This window comes from Monodon monoceros, unplaced genomic scaffold (assembly GCF_005190385.1).
Source record: "Monodon monoceros isolate NGI ecotype Baffin Bay Population unplaced genomic scaffold, NGI_Narwhal_1 Super_Scaffold_22, whole genome shotgun sequence".
NCBI classification, from domain to species: domain Eukaryota; kingdom Metazoa; phylum Chordata; class Mammalia; order Artiodactyla; family Monodontidae; genus Monodon; species Monodon monoceros.
Genome location: NW_021703779.1, coordinates 21,650,820 through 21,662,736, shown reverse-complemented (window position 1 = coordinate 21,662,736; position 11,917 = coordinate 21,650,820). Strand labels below are relative to the sequence as shown.

Genomic DNA, 11,917 nt, shown 5'->3' with positions numbered 1-11,917 from the left:
ACACACACACACACACACACACACACACACACACACACACACACACAGCCTTTTCTCCGCATAAACCAGAGGGTTCCTGTTAAAATGTAAACCCAACCATGGGTCCACTCAACCCCCTCACCCCTGCACCCTGCACTGAAAATGCTCCACTGCTTAGAGTAAGATCTCAACTCCTTAATACGGCTTTTAAGGTCCTTTATTATCTGGCCTTTGCCTTCTCTCCGACCTGACTTTCAGCCAGTCCTGTCGCTTAACTACTCTGCTACAACCACGTAGGCCTCCTCCTTTCTCTCCCCAGGCCTCTGCACTTACGGGTTCCTCAGGCTGAAATACTCTCTCCTCGGCTCTGAATGTGCCTCAAATCTCAGCCCAACGGCCATTTCCTCAGACAGGCCCTCCCTGGCCATCCCCCAACTAACTGCCTTTACACCATTCATTAACTTACCTTATTTACTGCCTATCTCTCCCACCCTACTAGAACGTTAGCTCCACCAGGACAGGGAATTTGCCCAGCTTGTTCACCCCATCTTAGTGCCTGGCACAGGGCAGGTGTTCAAATTGCTGAAGGAACAAATTAAAGACTGATTCCACTTTAAGTAAAGTGCATTCCAATACGTTCAGATACATCAACAGTGAACTATAATACAAGCACACACTGCAAAACCACATATAACTGGTTTTGGGGATAAGCGCCTGTAAGGACTATTCACACCACAACTCCTCTCCATCCGGGTGGCTCACCCACTTTACAGTTCATGAGTGTTGCTCTTACTATGTACGTACATGAGGGCAGAGCCTGTTCCAATTACAATCACTAAAACACTTCAGGGAAAGGCGCTATTCCATATTAAAGACATCCAGTTACCGTATGTAACTGTATGATTACCTGGTTGGCTGTACGGATCTTCATAAGCATCCAGCCAATAAAACTGAAATACTTGCTCCTCATCTGCCCCTTTTACCAGTGGGAGGTGACTGGAATCCACTTGAACTTCCAGGGCTGAGAAACTGCTGTCATCTTCCTGATCAATGTCCCAACAAGAGACATCTGGGAGAAAACTTGCTCTGCAAAAATCACATTTTCAAAATCCTTTCAAAATCCGATGGGATAATTGTAGCACTACTTGTCAGAAAAGTCATAAAATGCTCTTACGAGTAGGATATGGTCCCTTTCCCAGGATCTGCCTCATGTTTTGTCCCCTCTGCTGGCTCCCTCTCTTGGTCGGAGGTCTTGGCACCCACAGGCTCCACATCCACCTCCTCCGTTTCCATGGGCTCATCAAAGTCGCCATCTTCAAAATCCATTGCCCCTGACTCCTCCTGGTCAACTGTACGCAATGCCAGCACCGGCTCTCCTGGGGGTGGCACCACACAATCCCATCATGTGCCGCTGCCAGGGAGCACAAAAGCTTCCCCTACGCTGCAACGGCAGCCTACCCCTTGCCCACATGCTATCTGCATTTCTCTTCAATCTCCAAGTTGGATGTTTTTAACTTTTCCTGCTATGAATTCAAACCTTTCACGCTGAAACTGGCTATTGCAAGCCCTTCAAATTCCCCCCACTTCCTCCTTCACAGGGCCTCCATCTTTTGACAGCAGACTTACCAGCAAATCCAGCACATTTAAGAGGGGCAGGGGTTAACGAAGGCTCCTTCCTTGAAACCGGGGAAGTGGTTTTTCCTGAAGGAGCTGCCTGTCAATGTTTTTAAATGTTTAGTCAGTTAGACCTGCATACTAAAAATACGCATCTGTCCTACCCTGACCAGAGATAATGACAGTTCCTATCTATAAAACGATTTTCTGTTTTATTAATGTAACATCTTCAATTATTTTACTCTTACCTAGGTTTACCAAAAAACACTTGTTTCCAGAAGGAAAATTATTGCATCTAGCACAGCTGTTAACACCTATAATAAACACGTACTAGTTACTACAAAATTTACTATGAAAAAAACAGGCACATGCTATTTTTGAAATATATGAAACTATATAATACGAAACAGGAGTCCTAATTTAAAACAAAAGCAAGAACAAATTCAAAGGCATTTCGCTCACACAGAAAAGCAACAGAATAAATTTTAAGCAATAATATAAATCAAGATTGAAGGTATTTCCACACACTATACCTTGGGGGTGTGCATAGAGAAAGGATTCAGTGAAGCTCCACTGGATCCTTTCTTCTTCGGTATTATTACAGGTGGTGGAGTTATTTGAGGTGTCTAAAAGGAGGGGAAAGACAGACATTCACTGCCATGTTTGGTGTACCACAAGACACAAAAAGTACGTTTCTTCCCCCAGTGAAGCCCAATGAGCAAAGCACTTTTTTCCTTCCCTGCTCCCCCCACAGATCTATGTTCATGCAGTGCGGTTACTATAGCAACAATACCACAGACTCACTAGAAAACCAGAATAGATATTGAATCCACCCCTCATCAATTTTTTCTCTTTAAAACTTAACATACTTCTCCCTTACCCTTCCAGAATATTACATTTAAAAACTGTCAAGCTCGAACTACACAGTGTAGGTGTAAGTCATTTTAATCAAGGGTCACTTAGAAAGAAGCACATCTCTAAATGAGAGCTTAGTCTTGCTGTGAAACAGCCCACTTGCAAATTTCAGTACAGATGAACCTGTCTGAGTTCTATCGGGGACAGCTCACTGACTCTTCCCTCAACCCCACTCAGAATTCAAGACGAGGATCTCACGCCTGATTGTGCAGACTGACAGGCTTCAATCCATTTCAGGAACATACACGGCAGCAACTGAGCGCAAGCAGTGTGCCTTCCCAGAACTGACTCATGTGGATTCTTACTACTTCAAACACAGCCCCACACGGCCCAATCTACACAATCACAGAGCCTCGAGGAGCTAGAAACTACTCACCTAAAATGGTGAAAAGAAACCAATTTGAAGGGCTTTGTTTTGGTTTTGGGGTTTGTTTTGTTTTGTTTTTTGGTGGTGGTGTTGTCACTGAATTTTCTGTTTTGCATTCTAGCAATAGTCTGTTTTGTAAAATTACTGAATTGCTTCTTCAGCCCATGTCTCCTGAATATTTGACAACTCCTAGAGATTCACTTACCTCAGTGTTCAAATCCTGTAGAATATCACCTAGCAGATCATCCTTGGACAAGTCAACAGCTTTCTGGAAATTATAAAGGCAGGAAGAATGAGAAAGCCCTGCCCTTCATATTTTCACCCAGACCCCATGTCAGTGGAAGGAAGAACCCACCCAGTCAGTCCTTGCCTCTTCATCCCTAACTCTGAGGGCTCCTCTACTATTCACAGATCTTAACCACCAGGGGTCTAAACATAACTCCTACACCCTGAGCCCCCGCCCTCAATTTTCAGCTTCATTCCATAATCCTCCTGCTAACCACCAAAATAAACACACTCACTGTCAGTGCAGCTTTCTGGTTTAGCTTTCTCTTCTATCTCCAAGCCACAACCACTGAGGTGCTTCAATTCACCTAGAAATCTACATCCAACTTAGTGACTGAGATTGGGAAAACATTACTCAAATATTTGAGTTCAAACATATTGGGACTTCCCTGGCAGTCCAGTGGTTAGGACTCAGCACTTTCACTGCCATGGGTCCGGGTTTAATCCCTGGTCAGGGAACAAAGATCCCACAAGCCACGCGGCACGGCCAAAAAAATTTAAAAATACAATAAAATAAAAATAAAAGCAACATTAAAAAAACATATTGACCACCTATTAACTGTACAATCAAACATTAAATATAATCAAAGATCAAAGACCAAGCTCATCTAGAACCAGGGGATTAGCCTAGAAGTCTTCATAAGATCATCTGTTTAGAGCTATGGGGAATCTGACAGGAAAGGTGAACTATGAAGAAACAGGACTCTTCGCTTCACAAAGGAAGAGGCAAATATAAGAAAACCATGAGACGCACATCTGCGGTTTTCCTTCCAGCACTGGCAATGAACATTGACTTGATATTGTTCGGTTTTGTCACCATGGCCTTCTTGACATTCCTCTTGTCTTTGCTGCATGCTTTATTATTTTTTCCTGTTGGAAGAAAATTTGTTTAGAAACACACACCAGCAAAAATCAAAATGGAAAACCAAAAGCCCAGTCACCTGCCCTCTGTATATGAGACTGTGACAAGAAAAATGTTAAAAACTCAAAATACAAAACTATGAGACTTTATGTAAGGTACAGAGGAAAAAATCTTTAAAATGAACTGAATTCAGGACAACTTGACTAAATGTTACTACAGAAACTGATGAAATGCCAGTCAAATATCAGGATGAGTTAAGTGGGACTGTTTAATTGCTGCTGTTAACGTAAATAAAAAGCTTTTTAAAAGGTGGGTGGGTTTTTATTTCCCCCATAGAAATAAAAAGATCAAGCTCATCTGGTCCCAGGGGATTAGGCTTGCAGTCTTCATGAGATCATTTTAGTGTGATACTGACTCTGACAGGAAAACTGAACTACGAAGAAACAAGATCACCAGTTATGATACTGTAGCATCCTAGCTTCCATTTTATGAGGAACGCATGTCCTAGCAACACTAAACAGCACGGAGACATTTGTTCCATAAAGAACAACTTGTGCCATATGTTTTCTCTTCCGGGCATGTGGAAACCACCTGCAAACTCCTCTACTACTGTCAATTTTACTCTCGCTTTCTGACTCATCCCAGAGCAGCCTCCACCTACAAAAGACCTAGAATGAATAGTTAACATAGTGTGGTAGTGGCATATGAATACACAGATCAGATGAAACAGAATATAGAGTCTAGATAAAGACCAAATTACTTATGGAAATTTAGCATAAAACAAAGGTAACATCTCATACTGGGGAAAAGATGGGCTTTTTAATAATTAGTGTTGGCTACCCATTTGTAAAGAAGTAAATCAGTATAAACACCAAGCAGATCACAGGTCAAAATTTTAAAAATGAAATTATACAAGTACTTTAATAAAAAAGGCAAATTCCTTGTAACCTGGATGTGGGGAAAGTCTTTCTATCTATGATTCAAAATCCATCTGCAAGAAAAAAAAAGGACTGACAGATGCAATTATATCAGAAACAGGTTTAAAGACAAAACAGAAGAAAATTTTTGCAATATGTTTTACAGAGAAAAAACCAATTTCACTGATATTAAAAAAAAAAGCCAGTGGAATTCCCTGGCAGTCCATTGGTTAGGACTCCACACTTCCACTGCAGAGACCCAGGTTCAAACCCCTGGTCAGGGAACTTAAGATCCCACAAGCCACGTGATATGGCCAGAAAAAAAAAGGCCAAAAACCCAAAGGGAATGTGGGCAATAAATACTAACACATGGTTCACATTAAAAAAATATATAGGGCTTCTCCGGTGGTGCAGTGGTTAAGAATCTGCCTGACAATGTAGGGGACTCGGGTTTGAGCCCTGGTCCAGGAAGATCCCACATGCCGCGGAGCAACTAAGCCCGTGCACCACAACTACTGAGCCTATGCTCTAGAGCCCACGTGCCACAACTACTGAAAGCCTGCGTGCCTAGAGCCCGTGCTACACAAAAAGAGAAGCCACCGCAAGGAGAAGCCCATGCACTGCAATGAAGAGTAGCCCCTGCTCGCTGCAACTAGAGTAAGCCCGCGTGCAGCAACAAAGACCCAACGCAGCCAAAAAAGTAAAATAAAATATATAAACAGCTATTAAGTTTTATGAAAAGATACCCAACTTCATACGTAAAAGAAATGCAGATGAAAACCACACCAAGATGTCATTTCTTGCATGTTAGAGTGCCAAAAATGTGAAAGCTTGACAACACATTCTCACCACATTCTGTTGGTGAGGCCATGGTGTCCAAACGGACACTCAAATGTTGTTCATGGGAGTGTAAAATGGAACAACTCCAATGGAGAAGAATTTGGCAATATCTCATGAAACTTCATGTGCATGTACTCTCTGAGCCAGCAATCCCACCTCTAGGAATTTTCCCTGAGGAAAATACCATATGCATAGTTATTCAATGTGGTATTATGTGCAAGAGCTAATTACTGAAAATCTAAATGTTCATTCAAGAGCACCACATGGGAGACTTCCGGGAAGATGGCGGAAGAGTAAGATGCGGAGATCACCTTCCTCCCCACAGATACACCAGAAATGCATCTACACGTGGAACAACTCCTACAGAACACCTACTGAACGCTGGCAGAAGACTTCAGACCTCCCAAAAGGCAAGAAACCCCCCACGAACCTGGGTAGGGCAAAAGAAAAAAGAATAAACAGAGACAAAAGGATAGGGACGGGACCTGCACCAGTGGGAGGGAGCTGTGAAGGAGGAAAGGTTTCCACACACTAGGAAGCCCCTTCGCGGGCGGAGACTGCGGGTGGCGGAGGGGGAAGCTTCAGAGCCGCGGAGGAGAGCACAGCAACAGGGGTGCGGGGGGCAAAGCAGAGATTCCCGCACAGAGGATCGGTGCTGACCGGCACTCACCAGCCCAAGAGGCTCGTCTGCTCACCCGCCAGGGCGGGCGGGGCTGGGAGCTGAAGCTCGGGCTTCGTTCGGAGCACAGGGAGAGGACTGGGGTTGGTGGCGTGAACACAGCCCGCAGGGAGCTAGTGCGCCACGGCTGGCCGGGAGGGAGTCTGGGGAAAACTCTGGACCTGCCGAAGAGGCAAGAGACTTTTTCTTCCCTCTGTTTCCTGGTGCACAAGGAGAGGGGATTAAGAACGCTGCTTAAGGGAGCTCCAGAGACGGGCGCGAGCCGCGGCTAAAAGCACGGACCCCAGAGACGGGCATGAGACGCTAAGGCTGCTGCTGCCACCAAGAAGCCTGTGTGCAAGCACAGGTCACTACCACACCCCCCTTCCGGGGAGCCTGTGCAGCCCGCCACTGCCAGGGTCCCGTGACCCAGGGACAACTCCCCCAGGAGAACGCACGACGCGCCTCAGGCTGGTGCAACATCACGCCGTCCTCTGCCGCCGCAGGCTCGCCCCGCACTCCGTGCCCCTCATTACCCCCGGCCTGAGTGAGCCAGAGCCCCCGAATCAGCGGCGCCTTTCACCCCGTCCTGTGTGAGCAAAGAACAGACGCCCTCCAGCGACCTACACGCAGAGGCGGGGCCAAACCCAAAGCTGAGCCCCTGGGAGCTTGAGAACAAAGAAGAAAAAGGGAAATCTCTCCCAGCACCCTCACAAGCAACGGATTAAAGCTCCACAATCAACTTGATGTACCCTGCTTCTGTGGAATACATGAATAGACAACGAATCATCCCAAATTACGGAGGTGGACTTTGAAAGCAAGATTTATGATTTTCTCCCCTTTTCCTCTTTTTGTGAGTGTGTATGTGTATGCTTCTGTCTGAGATTTTGTCTGTATAGCTTTGCTTCCACCATTTGTCCGAGGGTTCTAGACGTCCATTTTTTTGTTTTTTTTTAATTTTCTTTCTTAATAATTACTTTTTATTTTAATAACTTTATTTCATTTTACTTTATCTTCGTTCTTTCTTTCCATCCTTCCCTCCTTTAGACAACGATTCATCCCAAATTGAGGAGGTGGACTTCGAGAGCAAGATTTATGACTTTTTCCCCTTTTCCTCTTTTTGTGAGTATGTGTATGCTTCTGTATGAGACTTTATTTGTATAGCTTTGCTTCCACCATTTGTCCTAGGGTTCTATCCGTCTGTTTTTTTGTTTTTTTCTCTTAACAATTATTTTTTTATTTTAATAACTTTATTATATTTTATCTTATTTTATTTTACTTTATCTTCTTTCTTTCTCTTTTTCCTTCCTTCCCTCCTTCCTTCCTCCCTCCCTTCTTTCTTGCTTTCTATCTTTCGTTCTTTCCTTCTTTCTACTTCTACTAATCCTTTCTTTCTACTTTTTCTCCCCTTTCTTATGAGCCATGTGGATGAAAGGCTCTTGGTGCTGCACCCAGGAGTTAGTGCTGTGCCTCTGAGGTGGGAGAGCCAACTTCAGGACACTGGTCCACAAAAGACCTCCCAGCTCCACATAATATCAAACGGCGAAAATCTCCCAGAGATCTCCATCTTAACACCAGCAACCAGCTTCACTCAACGACCACCAAGCTACAGTGCTGAACATCCTATGGCAAACAACTAGCAAGACAGGAACACAACCCCACCCATTAGCAGAGAGGCTGCCCAAAATCATAAGTCCACAGACACCCCAAAACACACCACCAGACGTGGACCTGCCCAACAGAAAGACAAGATCCAGCCTCATCCACCAGAACACAGGCACTAGTCCCCTCCACCAGGAAGCCTACACAACCCACTGAACCAACCTTAGCCACTGGGGACAGACACCAAAAACAACGGGAACTACGAACCTGCAGCCTGCAAAAAGGAGACCCCAAACACAGTAAATTAAGCAAAATGAGAACACAGAAAAACACACAGCAGATGAAGGAGCAAGGTAAAAACCCACCAGACCTAACAAATGAAGAGGAAATAGGCAGTCTACCTGAAAAAGAATTCAGAATAATGATAGTAAAGATGATCCAAAATCTTGGAAATAGAATAGACAAAATGCAAGAAACATTTAACAAGGACCTAGAAGAATTAAAGATGAAACAAACAATGATGAACAACACAATAAATGAAATGAAAAATACTCTAGATGGGATCAATAGCAGAATAACTGAGGCAGAAGAATGGATAAGTGACCTGGAAGATAAAATAGTGGAAATAACTACTGCAGAGCAGAATAAAGAAAAAAGAATGTAAAGAACTGAGGACAGGGGACCTTGAAGATGGCGGAAGAGTAAGACGCGGAGATCGCCTTCCTCCCCACGGATACACCAGAAATACATCTACACGTGGAACAACTCCTACAGAACACCTACTGAAGGCTGGCAGAAGACCTCAGACCTCCCAAAAGGCAAGAAACTCCCCACGTACCTGGGTAGGGCAAAAGAAAAAACAGAGACAAAAGAATAAGGACGGAACCTGCACCGGGGGAGGGAGCTGTGAAGGAGGAAAAGTTTCCACACACTAGGAAGCCCCTCCGCGGGCGGAGACTGCGGGAGGCGGAGGGGGGAGCTTCGGGACCTCGGAGTAGTGCACAGCGACGGGTGCGGAGGGCAAAGCGGAGAGATTCCCGCACAGAGGATCGGAGCCGACCGGCACTCACCAGCCCGAGGGGCTTGTCTGCTCACCCGCCGGGGCGGGTGGGGCTGCGAGCTGAGGCTCCGGTTTCGGTTTTGGACAGAGCGCAGGGAGAGGACTGGGGTTGGCGGCTTGAACATAGCCTGAAGGGGTTAGTGCACCACGACTAGCCGGGAGGTTAGTTCGGGGAAAAGCCTGCACCTGCCGAAGAGGCAAGAGACTTTTTCTTCCCTCTTTGTTTCCTGCTGCGCGAGGAGAGGGGTTTAAGAGCGCTGCTTAAAGGAACTCCAGAGACGGGCGCGAGCCGCTGCTAAAAGCGCGAACCCCAGAGACGGGCGCGAGCCGCTGCTAAAAGCGCGAACCCCAGAGACGGGCGCGAGCCGCGGCTAAAAGCGCGAACCCCAGAGACGGGCGCGAGCCGCGGCTAAAAGCGCGGACTCCAGAGACGGGCGCGAGCCGCGGCTAAAAGCACGGACCCCAGAGACCGGCGGGAGACGCTAAGGCTGCTGCTGCCGCCACCAAGGGGCCTGTGTGCGAGCACAGGTCACTCTCCACACCCCTCTTCCGCGGAGCCTGTGCAGCCCGCCACTGCCAGGTTCCCGGGAACCAGGGACAACTTCCCCGGGAGAACGCACGGCGGGCCTCAGGCTGGTGCAACGTCACGCCGGCCTCTGCCGCAACGTCACGCCGCCTCTGACGCCGCAGGCCCGCCCCGCACGCAGTGCCCCTCCTCCCCCCCCCCACCCCCGGCCTGAGTGAGCCAGAGCCCCCGAATCAGTGGCTCCTTTAACCCTGTCCTGTCTGAGCAAAAAACAGACGCCCTCCAGCGACCTACACGCAGAGGCAGGGCCAAATCCAAAGCTGAGCTCCTGTGAGCTGTGAGAACAAAGAAGAGAAAGGGAAATCTCTCCCAGCAGCCTCAGAAGCAGCGGATTAAAGCTCCACAATCAACTTGATGTACCCTGCATCTGTGGAATACCTGAATAGACAAGGAATGATCCCAAATTGAAGAGGTGGAATTTAGGAGCGAGATCTATGATTTTTTTTCCCTTTTCCTCTTTTTGTGAATGTGTACGTGTATGCTTCTGTGTGAGATCTTGTCTGTATACTCTTGCTTCCACCATTTGTCCTAGGGCTCTATCCGTCCATGGTTTTTTAAAAAAATTTTTTTTCTCAATAATTAATTTTAATTGTAATAACTTTATTATACTTTACCTTTGTTCTTTCTTTCTTTCCTTCCTTCCTTCCCTCCTTTAGACAACGAATCACCCCAAATTGAGGAGGTGGTCTCTGAGAGCAAGATTTATGATTTTTCCCCCTTTACCTCTTTTTGTGAAGGTGTATGTGTATGCTTCTGTGTAAGATTTACTCTGTATAGCTTTGCTTCCAACATTTGTCCTAAGGTTCTATCCGTCCCTTTTTTCTTCTAAATATTTTTTAATTCAATAACTATATTATACTTTATTTTATTTTTACTGTATCTTCTTTCTTTCTGTCTTTTTTCCTTCTTTCCCTCCTTCCTTCCTTCCTTCCTCCCTCCCTCCTTTCTTTCCTTCTTTGCTTCTTTCTTCCTTCCTTCCTTTCCTCCTTTCCTTCTTTCTTTCCTCATACTTCTACTAATTCTCTCTACTTTTTCTCCCTTTTATTCTGAGCCGTGTGGATGAAAGGCTCTTGGTGCTCCAGCCAGGAGTCAGGGCTCTGCCTCTGAGGTAGGAGAGCCAACTTCAGGACACTGGTCAACAAGAGACCTCCCAGCTCCACATAATATTAAACGGCGGAAATCTCCCAGTGACCTCCATCTTAACACAAGCACCCAGCTTCACTCAACGACCAGTAAGCCACAGTGCTAGACAACCTATGCCAAACAACTAGCAAAACAGGAACACGACCCCACCCATTAGCAGAGAGGCTGCCTAAAATCATAATAAGGCCACAGACACCCCAAAACACACCACCAGACGTGGACCTGCCCACTAAAGAGACAAGATCCAGCCTCATCCACCACAACACAGGCACTAGTCCCGTCCACCAGGAAGCCTACACAACCCACTGAAACAACCTTAGCCACTGGAGACAGACATCAAAAACAACGGGAACTACGAACGTGCAGCCTGCAAAAAGGAGACCCCAAACACAGTAAGATAAGCAAAATGAGAAGACAGAAAAACACACAGCAGATGAAGGAGCAAGATAAAAATGCACCAGACCTAACAAATGAAGAGGAAATAAGCAGCCTACCTGAAAAAGAATTCAGGATAATGATAGTAAGGATGATCCGAAATCTTGGAAGTAGAATGGACAAAATGCAAGAAACAGTTAACAAGGACCTAGAAGAAATAAAGATGAAACAAGCAATGAACAACGCAATAAATGAAATTAAAAGTACTCTAGATGGGATCAATAACAGAATAACTGAGGCAGAAGAACGGATAAGTGACCTGGAAGATAAAATAGTGGAAATAACTACTGCAGAGCAGAATAAAGAAAAAAGAATGAAAAGAACTGAGGACAGTCTCAGAGACCTCTGGGACAACATTAAACGCACCAACATTCGAATTATAGGGGTTCCAGAAGAAGAAGAGAAAAAGAAAGGGACTGAGAAAATATTTGAAGAGATTATAGTTGAAAACTTCCCTAATATGGGAAAGGAAATAGTTAATCAAGTCCAGGAAGCACAGAGAGTCCCATACAGGATAAATACAAGGAGAAATACGCCAAGACACATATTAATCAAACTGTCAAAAATTAAATACAAAGAAAGCATATTAAAAGCAGCAAGGGAAAAACAACAAATAACACACAAGGGAATCCCCATAAGGTTAACAGCTGATCT

The 11,917-nt window shown here is 45.5% G+C and overlaps 1 protein-coding gene across 2 annotated transcripts in view; it reads right to left on the bottom strand.

Moving 5' to 3' along the window:
* POLA1 (DNA polymerase alpha 1, catalytic subunit) overlaps positions 1 to 11,917 on the bottom strand; it is a 311,176-nt gene that overhangs the window by 278,393 nt on the left and 20,866 nt on the right. For both annotated transcript variants that reach the window (XM_029240606.1, XM_029240607.1), the window contains exons 5-10: positions 3,915 to 4,030; positions 3,081 to 3,143; positions 2,127 to 2,219; positions 1,606 to 1,693; positions 1,154 to 1,355; positions 887 to 1,065 (exon numbers count right to left, since the gene is read on the bottom strand). In XM_029240606.1, coding sequence (XP_029096439.1) covers positions 887 to 1,065; positions 1,154 to 1,355; positions 1,606 to 1,693; positions 2,127 to 2,219; positions 3,081 to 3,143; positions 3,915 to 4,030 — 741 coding nt within the window. The remainder of the gene's footprint in view (positions 1 to 886; positions 1,066 to 1,153; positions 1,356 to 1,605; positions 1,694 to 2,126; positions 2,220 to 3,080; positions 3,144 to 3,914; positions 4,031 to 11,917) is intronic.